The 13,984-nt window shown below is 38.0% G+C and overlaps 1 protein-coding gene across 6 annotated transcripts in view; it reads left to right on the forward strand.

Moving 5' to 3' along the window:
- The window catches only part of Ubr3 (ubiquitin protein ligase E3 component n-recognin 3), a 141,206-nt gene extending 128,028 nt beyond the window's left edge, over positions 1 to 13,178 (forward strand). For all 6 annotated transcript variants that reach the window (XM_076569615.1, XM_015988732.3, XM_076569616.1 and 3 more), the window contains 6 exons: positions 2,029 to 2,136; positions 2,239 to 2,364; positions 7,259 to 7,438; positions 9,447 to 9,656; positions 10,112 to 10,251; positions 10,559 to 13,178. In XM_076569615.1, coding sequence (XP_076425730.1) covers positions 2,029 to 2,136; positions 2,239 to 2,364; positions 7,259 to 7,438; positions 9,447 to 9,656; positions 10,112 to 10,251; positions 10,559 to 10,676 — 882 coding nt within the window. In that variant the 3' untranslated portion in view covers positions 10,677 to 13,178. The remainder of the gene's footprint in view (positions 1 to 2,028; positions 2,137 to 2,238; positions 2,365 to 7,258; positions 7,439 to 9,446; positions 9,657 to 10,111; positions 10,252 to 10,558) is intronic.
- Positions 13,179 to 13,984: the final 806 nt, after the last annotated feature.

Genomic DNA, 13,984 nt, shown 5'->3' on the forward strand with positions numbered 1-13,984 from the left:
GAGCTTTCTCAGTGAGAAATACTTTAATGTATTTGATAATGTTTTAAAACTTACTGTCACTCAGTAAGTAACTTACTTCAGTGATCTGAATATAAAGTTATTCTTTAAAACTTTTCTTTTGTAATATTCTAGAAATACTTAATTTGAAAGGGTATATTAAACTTAGGAAGCTTTCAAGCTGGCTTATATACTAGAAATCTCTTTATTAACAAATAGCAGATCCATGCTCTCTCTCACAGAGAGAGAAAGAGAGAGAGAGATAAAACTTTTGGATTAAGTGAGCTCTGCCTAAATATTTAAGAGGTAATTTGATTAAATCAGATTTTAATAATATAATATTTTACTGTTTTGATATTTGGTAAGGTATTTATTTGTGTAAATTATGTGTAATATATAGTGATCATATTTGGGAAATAATTAATCATTCTGTTAATTGGGCAAGAATGAGTCAAGCCACACTGTTTTAGCAGTTGTAAAATCAGGTGTGTTTTGTAGTTTATAATTAGGGCATAATATACATGACTAGGTATATAGAAAGCATAAAAGAAACCTTTAAATAAAAATTTGGTTATTAAAAAAAAAAAACATGTTCAGACAAGTTCTAAGGTCCAGTGCTCCAAAATTATCAAGAAAAATTCCACTCATCAGCCAGCACCTATTGCTGGAAGTTTCTTTATGAAGAAGAATTTGTGGAAAATAGAAAGTGTAGTTATGGACATTTTGGAATTCACAGTCTAGGTGAAAAGAATACAATAACATGGATGAAACAGTGAGGGTAAAAGAACCAAGTATCACCAATAACAGATTCTGTTCTCCAGGCTGTGAATGCCATCAATATTTGGGATGGCACTGGAAGTGTGGCTCAGTGGTAGAGTGCTTGCTAGCATGCTCTGACCCCTGAATTTGATCCCTGGAGGGAAAGTTTGAATGTAGGGAGGTGGGAGATGAGAGTGGACAGTGTGTATTGCATGCATGCATGGATGCAAATTCATTAATTTAAAATTTAATTAATAAAAAATAACAGTTCAGAACAAACTTATATTTCTTGGTGTTTATTCAGTTATTCTTTATATTTTAAAAGTATAGTTAATAAGGAAAATGACATCATAGAAAAATACTTCTTCTGATTTATACATTATATTAATTTATATATTTATACTATTTAATATATAGTAAGAGATATATTTCTTTGATATAAAATTATTGAAATTTTTTTGTTTGTTTTTCGAGACAGGATTTCTCTGGGTAACAGCCTTGGCTGTCCTGGAACTCATTCTGTAGACCAGGCTGGCCTTGAACTCACAGAGATCTGCCTGTCTCTGCCTCCTGAGTGCTGAGATTAAAGGTGTACAGCACTATGCCTGGCTATTGAAAAGTTTAATTTATAACTTTTCCCTTTCTTATAAAAATGTAAATGGTTATTAATCTTCATTTATATGTCATTATTTAATGCAGTTATTTACATATTGTAGGATAAATATTATATCACAGTTAGATTTTTACACTAAACTTTTAAAAAAACCTCTTTAGGGAATTTGTAGACATTGTGGCCCTTTTTTTTATTACATATGAAAAGATTTGTACCACTGTCAGGAGGCTGTTTATATATACGTTTATTTGACTCTTCAGATTGCAGACATTTTTTATATAGTTCAAATTTGTTGTTTGTTGCTTGTGGAGGATCTCTCTAAGTCAGTGTTGCATAGTTTAGGGAACTCCTCTTCAGGAGGAACTCTCAGGAGTGGAAGTGTTTTGGGATATATATATATATATATATATACACACACACACACACACACACACACACACACACACACTACATTCTGTCTTTTAAAGACATAATTGGGATATTTTATCCACTTACTCAAATTTGTGAATACAGTAGTTAACATGGATTTAGGAGAAATGAAATTCACACATTTGAGAAAAAAAATACAATTGTAATTTTACTACATTAAAGGGGATTATTTCCACTGAACTTTTGTTTTAGTGCCCAATGTAAAGTTGATATTTTAATTTGTTTCCCAGAATACATGTGATGCAGAAAAGTCTTATGAAGTGCTGCTGAGCTTTGTTATCAGTGAACTGTCTAAAGGGAAGTTATATTGTGAAGAAGGAACCCAGGAGTGCTCAATGGTATGTCTGTGTTAGGTTAGATTTTGTTGCCACTAAGAAGGAACTTTGAAAAGCTGCATCTATTGCAGAATGAATTCTTGCATTTTCCTCTTTTAACTTTAGGTTAGTCCTATGGCTTGGTCTCCTGAGTCCATGGAAAAATATGTCCAGGCCTTCTGTTTACCTTTCCTTAGGATCAGCAGCCTTCTTCAGCACCACCTCTTCGGGGAAGATCTACCAAGTTGCCAGGTATAATTTGGGGTAGAGGGTAGGGGGCCCTGTTACAGTAGGCTAACTTCTGAATCACACTGATGCATAGTGGAATACTGATGTCTCTTAATGTACAGAACTGTGCTATGAGCATGTCAGTATAGCTCAAAGACTAGATGTCCCTAATATTGCTGTTTTGTGTTTATTAGCAACCACTTATTTTTTTTTCTGAAAACATTACTAATTTTGGATGGTTGAGCAGTTTTAGATCAATTTAGTATAAATTTAGGCTTAATACTTGGATAAGAATAGTGTCCACTCTGCTGATATTTTTAATACTCTTTTAAAGGTTACATTGTTCAGAAGAGAGGCTGTTAGACGCTGTGGCAAGATTTACGTTTTTATGGCAATGAAATGTTTGCTTTATAAATGCTTTATAGCCAATTGTGTTAAAAATTGGATGCCGGGGTTACTGCTGGTTTAACCTAGTTCACAGAGCTGTGGGTCAAAAGAACAGGCAAGGGAGAAAGAGGGCAGGAAACTGGAAGGTGAGTAAACCCGGAGCGTGGGCACTGACTCGGTCCTGCCCTGAGCCGGGCTGCCAGCTCAAGAGTGGGATGAGGAAATTACAAGTCACTCTATTTGTGGCCCTTGAAGCCTGAATTACATCAGACATAGATAACTGTTTTGTTCCTTCTGTCCTAAGAAGTTGAATATGATAGTTCGGTTTTTATCAAGTGCTCCAAGGGGAACTATGTATTTGTTACCAGTATCATATCATCTCCTTAGAGTTATAAGATGTTGATCGTATTTAAAACATTCAACCATGAGGCATTTCCTTTATTTCCTTCTTTCTTTCCTTCTTCTTTTTTTTTTTTTTAGATTTTTGACTTTAAAAAAATAATCTCAACTTTACAGAAAGCTTCATTTTATAAACAGCATCATTTCTAAGCATGAAGATTGCCCAAGGAAAGTTAGCATCTCCCTTAGCAGTTCTCCCTGCACACTTCCAGGCTAGGAGCCGGCCCGTTTCTGTGCTCGATGCTCAGTGCTTCTGCTTACATCTGGTTTTATGAGCGGGGCATCCTCTCATAACTTGGAAGGTGCCTGAGGCAGAAGCTCCGGAACTGGTGTGGCACTTGTGTTAGCTACCTATTCTAGAGCACCAGATGCATAGGTAGACCAAGAGAGAAAGAAACAGGCTGAATTAGGTGTATGAAAGAGTAAGAAATGGAAGCCAGTGCTCTTCACTGCTGAGCCATATCTCCAGCCCAAGAAGTAATTTTTAAAAATTACTAGAGCTATGAATAAGTTTAACAAAGTTTCAGGATATAAGAAAAGTGTACTGAAATTCATTTTATTTCTATGCTTTAGGAATAATTAATCTAAAAATGAACTTAAGCCAGGTGTGGCAGTGCATTGCATGCCTTTATTCTTAGCTCTCGGGAGGCAGGGGGCAGGTAAATCTCTGAATTCTTGCTCAGTCTGTTCTACATAAAGAGTTTCAGGCCAGTCAGGGCTACCTAGAAAGACCCAGTCTCAAGACAGAGATAAATGAGCATAAATACAAATGAAATTAGGAAGTAATCTCATTACAACAGGGGATGTAAGCTGTCATAGAGTTAGAGTGCCAGTGGTGCTGCTGCTGCCCTTCCGAGCATGCCATGGCCATTGTTGGAGTTACAGGCTATATCTCAGAGTTTTAAAACTCTATATGACAAAGCACTTGTATCCAGCATACATCAAAAATCTTGAAACTCAGTAATAAAGTTAAAAAATCAATAGAAAATTGAGCAAAAATATTAAACATTTTGTGAAAAGATTATCTATGAATGACCAAGAAGTCGAAGGAAAGTGTTCAGTGCATTACTCCTTCAAGAAGCACAAGCTGAGTAAGGCAAGTGATGGCACCAAGTTAACACCCCAAGTGATAGTCAAGTACTGCCGAGGATTGGGGTTAGCCAGGTTGCCATTCACTGCTGGTAGGGATGTAGAATGGTACATCCAGTTTGGAAAAGATGTCTTAGTTTCTCTTAAGAATTAGGCATATGCTTGCTTTACAGCTCACCTGTTCTGTTCCTAGATGTCCACCAAAATAAATAAAGGCATATAGTTAGTTGCATGAAGACTTAAAAGCATACTTAAGACAACCTGATCCATGATAGTGAAAAAATAGTTCAGTCATCTAGTAATACACGAATGAAATTTAGTATGTCTGTTTGGTTTTTTTTGGTTTTTCGTTTGTTTGTTTGTTTTTTTTTTTTTTTGGTTTTTCGAGACAGGGTTTCTCTGTGTAGCTTTGCGCCTTTCCTGGAACTCACTTGGTAGCCCAGGCTGGCCTCGAACTCACAGAGATCCGCCTGCCTCTGCCTCCCGAGTGCTGGGATTAAAGGCGTGCGCCACCACCGCCCGGCTAGTATGTCTATATAGTGGACTGAGCAATGAAAAGGAATAGCTGGTTGTCATGACATGTACTGGTAGGATATGCCAAAAGGTAAAGGCAAGAGTGTAACACGAATTTTAACAGTTCTTATTCATAAAATCAAACCTGAAGCCAGGTATTGGGGTGAATGCTGGAAGATCAGAGAAGCAGAACAAGCCACAGCCACCTCACTTCGCCAGTTCCTCAGCTGATCCTGTTTCCTCAGACTGGAAGCCCCTGAGTTCTCATCCAAATGAGTCTCAGCTGAACTGCTGCTCAAAAGCCTAAAAGCTTAACCAGGCTCTAGTTCTTGGTCCTCATGCCTTATATACCTTTCTGCTTCCTGCCATCACTTCCTGGGATTAAAGGCTCTTGTTACCATGCCTGGCTGTTTCCAGTGTGGCTTTGAACTCACAGAGATCCAGATGGATCTCTGCCTCTGGAATGCTAGGATTAAAGGCATGTGTGCCACCATTTTCTGGCCTCTGTATCTAGTGGCTGATCTGTTCTCTGACCCCAGATAAGTTTATTAGGGTGCACAATATTTTGGGGAACACAATATCACCACACAAGAGGATCATGCATTCTAGGCCAGCCTGAGCTAGATGTAATGGCTCACACCTTTAACCCTAGTACTTGGGAAGCATAGGCATGCAGATCTTTGTGAGTTCAAGACCAGCTTGCTCTACATAGCGAGTTCTGGGCCAGCCAGGACTACATAGTGAGTCCCTGTCTTTATATGAAAAAATTTAAAGCCAAAGCTGTGATGGTAGAAAGCATATCAGTGGTTGCTTGCTTGCCAAGAATACGGGCTAGGATGAACTGCATAGGGACAGGAAGGACTGTTAGAAGTGATGGAACTGTTCAAGATTTATACTGTGGTGGGTGCATATGAAATTCACCAAACCACACCTAGAATGAGTGTATTTCATGACATGTAAGTTATACTTCAGTAAAGCAGATTTTTAAAAGTCATTTCTTTGGGTAGTTAAAATGGAAGCTCTGTAGTTTCAGCCTGCATATCAGTATGATTTTTTTCAGCTTAGTTTCTTTGTGGTGGAGTTTGGAATGATATATTTCATACATAAAATTAGCTCAGTTACAAAAGTTCACTTTGTGCCAAGCACAGGTGGACCTAGTCATGTAGGGAGGCAAAGTTACTTTTAATGTTATTAGTAAAAACATATATGCAGGATTGAAGCATCTGCAAGGTATGGAAGGGTCAGTTTGTTTACCCAGTGAAGCCGGGTGCTTTGAAGTGTCATTAGTTTCATCTCTGGGAAGATAAGCTTTGGGAGGAATAGGAATTGACCCAGCATATAAGAGAGAGGGGATTTGTTAGCCTCCAACACAGTCTTCAGTAAATAAAGAGGGTCTGGAGAATCTCTGTTTGTGCTTAGAAGACTAACAGACATCTTTAAAAGTAAGCTTAAGAAGGCTGGTGTTGTGCCTCAGTTGGAGAGTTCGTGCTTAGCATGCACAGAGCCTGTGTTCAGTCCCTGGCACTGGACATGGCGTTTAATCCCAGTACTTAGGAGTTAGAGGCAAGAAGACCAGAAGTTTAAGGTCTTAACTACTTGGGGAATGTGAGATGAGCCTGGGGTGCTCGAGACATTGTCTCAGAAAGAAAATAAAACTTTTGAAGTCAATCTGGTTTGGAGAGTCGAGGCTAGCCAACGTGATGTAGTGTGTGCTTGTTTCAAAAAAGGAAGAAAAACAAGCAAACCTAAAGAATGTATAAGTTATTCATTCTCATTTCTCTTCTTTTATTAGTGAACAGAGCTTCAGATCTGACAGATCATTCTATGGATTAAAAAAACACACACCATATATACAATATTCTATGGATTAAAAAAACATACCATATATACAACGCATACACACACACACACATTAAAAAAACAAAAACAAAAAACAAACTTTGTTTTATGTGTATTAAGAATTCTATGATTTTTGTTGTTCTTTATCTACATTGGTAACCAGACCCCTCACAGCCCTATTCCTTCTGCTGTGACCATATGCACAGCCTTGCAAGCACTCTACCACTCAGCTCCAGCCCAGCCCTCGGTTTTTGAGGCATAGTCTCATTATTTATAGTCCAAGCTGCCTTCAAACTCTTTCTTCAACTGTGAATTTCCTGCTTTCTGCCTCCGAGTGTTGGATTGCAGTGTACCCACTGTACCCAGCTCAATATATATGCTTTTGAAACCCCAAATAGCTCTTTTGTTTTCTAAAGAGCTTTTATAAAGTTGCTAACTTCTCTAAACTATTCATCAGATATGTGACACCTCTATCAAAGAAGCAGATGTCAAGATGTGTAGGAGTTAAATTTTAAGGAAAAAATATTTGAAGGATCCTTGGATTAAAATATAAAGAGAAACCTTATCTCCTCTTTGATTATTTCTGCTTCCTTCACTTATTTTCAGTTGAGAAAGTTTCCTACTGTCCCAAAGTCCTTGGTGAGGATGACAGTTAAAATATCTTGAGATTTTTCTATTTCCTATTTAAAAGGAAGAAGAAGAATTTTCAGTTCTTGCCAGCTGTCTGGGACTTCTGCCAACTTTTTACCAAACAGATCACCCATTCACCAGTGCTTCATGTCTGGACTGGCCAGTTGCAGCATTTGACATCATAACTCAGTGGTGTTCTGAGATAAGGTCGTTTACGGAGAGGCATGCAGAACAAGGAAAGGTATGTAGAAAGAGTAAACCACTTGCTGTGGTGGCAATGTGCTCACAGCTTAGAGACTAATGGGAATGTTCACATTTCTGATAAAGTTGAAAAAATAGTTGACTCATAAGTAGTAAAAAAGCAGAAATATGTCAGTTACAAAGGTGTATTAGTTGTTACTTTTAGCTTAAGCCAGTAGATTTTGATTAAAAATCATTTAAGCAACTGTCACAGTAGTGTTGGAAGATAAAAAAAATTAAAGTTAATAAATTATGTTTTTAGTTGTAAAACTGTTGTCTCATGTTTAAAAGTATTTGAACTGAAAGCTAAAAGATCATGTCTTTAACTTTTCAGTGTGGGTTTATGCTTCCAGCTGGGTTGATCAAAGGGGTTTGTGAAGAAGACATTGAGCAGTGACTTGAGAGTGGAGAAGGAGGCAGCAGAGGCGCTGCTTTCCCCATGGTCTCTGTACATACAGCCTTTTTTTTTTTAAATGAATTACTGTTACTGAGAATGGAGTGATACGATGAAAATATTATTCCACAGGGCAGTTCTGTTGTCCTTTGTAGATAAAGTAAGGTGATAAGACACCAGAAATTGTTTAGATGTGAAGAGACCCTAGACTCTTTTTCTGATAGTAAAAGTCGGAAAGTAACTAGTGCAAGAGTCCATGCATATGACTTTCTTAGATGCGAATGCTCAGCATCTTCTCGTTGTCATGGAGCACGTTCCTGCTTCTGTTCATGGAGGTGCTGTCGGCATATCTAGGAAGACTGCCCCACTTGGTGGCCAAGGGCCTTTATGGTTTTGCTTGTGTTTCCATTGTTATTATAACCACTCATCTGCTACCTTGCTCAGATTTGACACAAAAGAGTTTAAGTGTGGTGCAGACTTTAAAATGCCTTTAAATTGGCCCATTGGGGCCACTTCTGTCCCTGGCAGCCCTACTATCCCTCTGTTGAATCTGCTGGTCCCTCTCTATAGTCCTAACCTCCTCCGTCTCTAGTGCTGCGTCTCATCATTGCTGTGTTTATGGACAAGATTCAACCCAGGGCCTCAAGTGTGATGAGCTCTGAATCCCTAAGTGCTGCTCAACTCAGCTTCTGTTATCACATTTGTTTCTCTAATGTATCTTTGCTTGCTTTTTTGAAACAGGGTTTCTCTATGTAGACCAGGCTGTCCTGGAACTCATTGAGATCCACCTTCCTCTGCGTCCCAAGGACAGAGATTAAAGGCCTACACCACCACTGCCCAGCTCTTTAATGAATCTTAATGATACATTAAGATCTTTTTTTTCTTTGAACTTCTCAATTTCTATAAGTGTCTTATAGAAATTAGTCACCTAATAAACATATGGAACTGAACTCTGAACGTAGTAACATCTAGAAAAAATATTACCAGTACCTTTTTACAACTGCAAATCGTAAATAAAGTTTGCCCTGCAGGAAGCTTTAACATTGGGAGTTTTTTTCCTACATAAATAGGAAGTTTATTCAAAGAGTTATAGGCTAGCACTTACAGATACAAATAACCTTGGCAGCCTAAAGTATATGAACATTGCCTGTGCTAGGAGGAGAATTCACGTAAAGCATTAAAATAGGAATAATGACTTACAGTTTTGACTTCTGATAAAGAAAAGCTTAAGAATTGTTTATGTGTGACATGTTAAGACCTGGTGTCAGAAAATGTTTAACTATTTTAATGAACACTTTTGCATGTTTACAGATAGATTTTCATGCATGTTCAGAAATACTAATACTTTTTTTCTCTTAAAAATAACATGTTTTAGGGTACTTACTATAAAATCTTACATCTGTTACAATTGAAATCTGTATGGAAATAAAGAATAATAATTGTTAAAGGACCATTTTTATTGTTTGTAAAATGGGAAAAGAAAGATTTTTAATAAATAAATCACATTCTTGAAGGCGGATTTTCCTTCCTAAAATAAAATCCTTTTAAAATTGAATGTGTAATTTTAGAATCCTATATACATGGGACTGACGACTATATTTTTTGAATGTTTTAGGCTTTGCTTATCCAAGAGTCCAGATGGAAATTACCACAGCTGTTACAGTTGCCTGAGAATTACAACACCATTTTTCAGTACTACCACAGAAAAACCTGCAGTGTCTGCACCAAGGTTCCCAAAGACCCAGCTGTGTGCCTGGTGTGTGGCACGTTTGTGTGCCTGAAAGGCCTGTGCTGCAAGCAGCAGAGTTACTGTGAATGTGTGCTGGTAAGCACGTGGTGGGCGGGAAGGCCAGCCTTGGGGATGATGGGGTCCAGTGAAACCACATTTCATCTTCCTCCCGTCTGTGAGTTCAGTAGTCCGTTCAGAGGTAGAACACAGGCTGTCTGTATTTAAGACATCAAACCTTTCCTAAGTACAATTGCAGTTCCCTTCCTCTAGCCCACTTTTCAAGGCACTGGGAAACAGCCTTCTCTGATGCCCCAAGGGTGCTAGCCTCTGAGCTAGGCGAGCTCGAGCTGCTTCCTACACAGCGCTCACCGAGATTCTTCCAAACGTGTTAACAAGCTGTTGGGGCTGGGGTTATGGGTTTAAATAGATGAACTCTTTTTTTAAAATTAAATAGTTTTATATTATTAACTATTAATTAAGATGTTCTTGATTTTTCTATAAAGGCCATTTGACTTAAAGTGCATTGTTACATTTTCTTTTATTTTTTAAAGCATTCTCAGAATTGTGGTGCCGGAACCGGAATTTTCCTTTTAATCAATGCATCAGTGATTATCATCATCCGAGGCCACCGCTTCTGCCTCTGGGGTTCCGTCTATTTGGATGCTCATGGAGAAGAGGACCGGGACCTTAGGTTAGCCCTGCTTGGGTGTGTCAGGTGTTGTCCTGAAGCACCAGTGTTGAAACCTGTGTGCCATACCTGGTTTTGCAGTTATAACTGTTCAAATATTACAAAGTCTGACGATCATTAATTTAAATAGTTATTTCTGGCTTTGAGATAGTTTTCCTATCCAAAATACAGACCACATAAAATAAAATCATAGTTACCATAAAATAAAATCATAGCTGTCTTTGCCGAGGTGTCTTAAAGAAGAAATGCGTGTGGAGACCAGGCTGGAGTGTGTGACCTTTAATGCTCGTGTCCTTTGTTTGTGTTGCAGGCGAGGCAAACCTCTCTACATCTGTGAGGAGCGCTACCGAGTGCTCGAGCAGCAGTGGGTTTCGCACACCTTTGACCACATCAATAAAAGATGGGGTCCACACTACAACGGGCTGTGACACACGCCTCAGCACCGCGTATATTACCATCTCCATTGACATTGATTTATCAGTAATAAGCTTTAATGGGGGGGGATGTCTTTGCTGAGGGATGAAAAAGAAAACATTATGAAGCCTTTCCAAAATTAGGTGCTTGGTAACCACATTAATGGTATAATAATTTTTCTCAAGTATCTGGACAACAAATAAGTTAAATCATTCTTTAGTGGTCATTTTTTTAAAGTGCACAATTAATAAAAAAGCACAACTTGTCCACAGAAATCATTCAGAAATGATTTTCCCTATAATGCCCTTCTCGGCTGTTCACTGATAGAGGGATGTGATTTATTTGAAGTTTTACTGCTCTCTCTGTGTTTTCATTTGCATCTGCTAAACATAATGCATCTTTTTCTTTGTCACCCTGTATTGATTTGAGATTTTTGCTGTATGTAATTAGAAAAAATGTAAAACATGATTTATGTGAAATATTGTATAGTAAAAATTGGTCTAATAGTAGAACTTTAAGATTTTTTCTTATTGTGAGGAATCTGTTAAAAGTTTAAGGCTTTGCTGAAAACTTAATTCATTCTCAGGAATTTCATAAACGCTTTCCCCGGGTAAATCATTGAAGTAGCTGTAAAATAGGTAGCTGCTGTCAGGATAGTGCAGTGCACTGGGGGGGGGGGGGGGGGAGCGAATGTGTGGTTGGGGGTCCTTAAAATAAACATTTGTGGACTGAGGGGTCGCTCAGTGGTCGACAGCTAACGTTCACAAAACCGGAGTTTCATCTTAAGCACCACACACACTCAAAAATCAATTTGCCCCTTCAATTGAATGAATTCTTAAAGTTGTTAGTGACAACTAGATTGTACAATAAAATCAAAAGGGTTAAGAATGTATACATGGCAGAGTTTTGATTCTGTGCATGCCCACCTTTTATTGCCAACCAAGCTTGTATTTCTGTGATCAGATTGAAAATGCTCATTCATCCCAACAGATGAACTTTAATTTCTGGAACTTTCCTACCGACTGAAGCACTGGTCTGTACTATGCTCATGCAGTATAATCACTGCTCTTTCTGTGTGGGTTCCTAAGAGTGGAAAGGCTCAGAGGTGCTGACCCTTGTGAATAAGTCATGCTTCTGCTTTCAGAAACTGCTGTGAAGATCGGCTTATGTGTTAGGGAGGGGTTTGTAGTTCAGAATGGGAATGACTGAGCTACAGTACACTCGGTAAGAGGAAGGAAGAGGACAGAAAGGCACGTTCAATTGGTTCCAAGAATTTTTACAGGTGATTCAATAATTTGATGGTTATTTCACACATATATTACTATCATGCAATTCCTGGTACTTTGGATTACTATGGCTTGTTATATATAATTACATTTTTACTTGTAAAAGTAAAATGGTGGTGATGCACACCTTTAATCCCAGCACTTGGGAGGCAGAGGCAGGCGGATCTCTGTGAGTTCATGGCTAGCCTGGTCTACAAAGTGAGTTCCAGGACAGCCAGGACTGTTATACAGAGAAATCCTGTCTTAAAAAAACAGAAAAAAAAAAAAATAATAAAGAAACATTGAATGAGAAGATATAAAAGTAACATCAGACCTATGTTGTAAACTTTTGGAATGACTGGCATTACAGAATATGAAAGTTAACGTGAAAGGATGGGATGACATTGCATTAGAGTAAGGGAAGCAGAGGAGTCCACACTTAGAGGAGTTCTGAATGTCAGAAGATTACCTGGAGCGCTTTCGATGTGGAAATGGCTTGCTATTTTTATATACATTTCCAATATTAAGATAATTTTCTGTAAGACTAGAATGATTTGTTCAGGTGAATCACTGTCCCCCGACACCTGCTCTTTGAAACAATATTGTGTTTTAAGTTCAGCCTGTTACCTTTTTTGCATCCGTCATTATGAATATCAGACCATTTGTAAGTGTGGTTGAGGAGCAAAATGCTAATTACATCTCTAGTAAATACTGTTGCAGGATTCATGAACTTGAATAATTCTACAGTTTGGAACTCTGATGCTATATATACATGGTATAATGTATTCGACTTTGATCACTACATATTTAAATGGAATGTTTATGGTTGTGCATATGGATGTGAAGTGAAAATATTAGCCTTAACTTTAAAATTTGGATATTTGATAGTGTTTATTTTGATATTGGTGAATTAGTCACCAGTAAATTTTGAAAAAGCACTTGGTTGAAAGTTGTACTTGAATACATACATGCATGCTGCTAAATTAGAACTTCCATTTCCCTCAACTTTTATAAGTCCCATTTATAAACCTACTTTTAAAATAACAGGTCCAAGTTAGAGTGATGTGTGTATATTATTCAAACACATGTACTGGTGTGATCTTGTATGAATGATCATTTAAATACAGTACATTACTGTAGAAGCGAAATCACCCTTTATAATTAAGCAGAAATTACAAAACTAGGAATAAGTGACGTTGTAAGATATGTTAATAAAACCTATTGTCATTGCTTTGTGCAAGATCCTTAAAATGTTGAATGTTTGTTATTTTTCAACGATGTTAACAGTGACACATGTGAGTGATGATATAATTAGAAACTGCCTTGCAAAAGGTCAGCAACAGCCTGTGTGCCCTCTTGCTTCCTCCTGCAGGACAGGTCCTGTTTCTTTTGTATGTTCTCATACCCACACCTTTGGTAAGTGTTTGTGTTCAGGGGAATGGAAGAAAGATGCATGTGTAGACCTGAGGCACACTGCCCTCATCCATGCTTTCCTCTGGGAGTTCCTGCCTAGGCCTGGAAATTGCTTCCTAAGGGCATTTGTTGTGAATGGTCTGTAGTCCTACATGAACTGACAGTTCTCTTCAGTGCACCTCTGTCTCGTAAGTTCACCAGGTAGTAATTTGGTTTTATAATTCTGATATTTGTTGATTTCTATGATCTATACAAGATGCTGACCATAAGCACTGAAGGGGATATAACTAAACCAAGACCCTCCATATCTATCACCTTTGGGATTGTAACTGCTCATTCTCAAATTCCTTCTGTTGGCTTTTTTGAAGTCATGTTGGAAAACAACAAAATAAAGCATCAACAAAACCAAACCCCTGATTTTAACCACTAGAATCAAATCACCAAGAAGCATCTCCTGTGATATACTTGATAGCTCTAGCTGTGGAAAGGGGATGAATGAGGACTGGCCCCACCCCTCTGTTGACACAGTCCCTTATTCAGGCCTTATTATCTCGCTGGATTATATTAAGCACTCGTTAACTCAACAGCAATGAGCTGGAATGGGCAGAATGCAAGCAATGTGATCACTTTTCTGTTTACAACAC

This window comes from Peromyscus maniculatus, chromosome 4 (assembly GCF_049852395.1).
Source record: "Peromyscus maniculatus bairdii isolate BWxNUB_F1_BW_parent chromosome 4, HU_Pman_BW_mat_3.1, whole genome shotgun sequence".
NCBI lineage: Eukaryota > Metazoa > Chordata > Mammalia > Rodentia > Cricetidae > Peromyscus > Peromyscus maniculatus.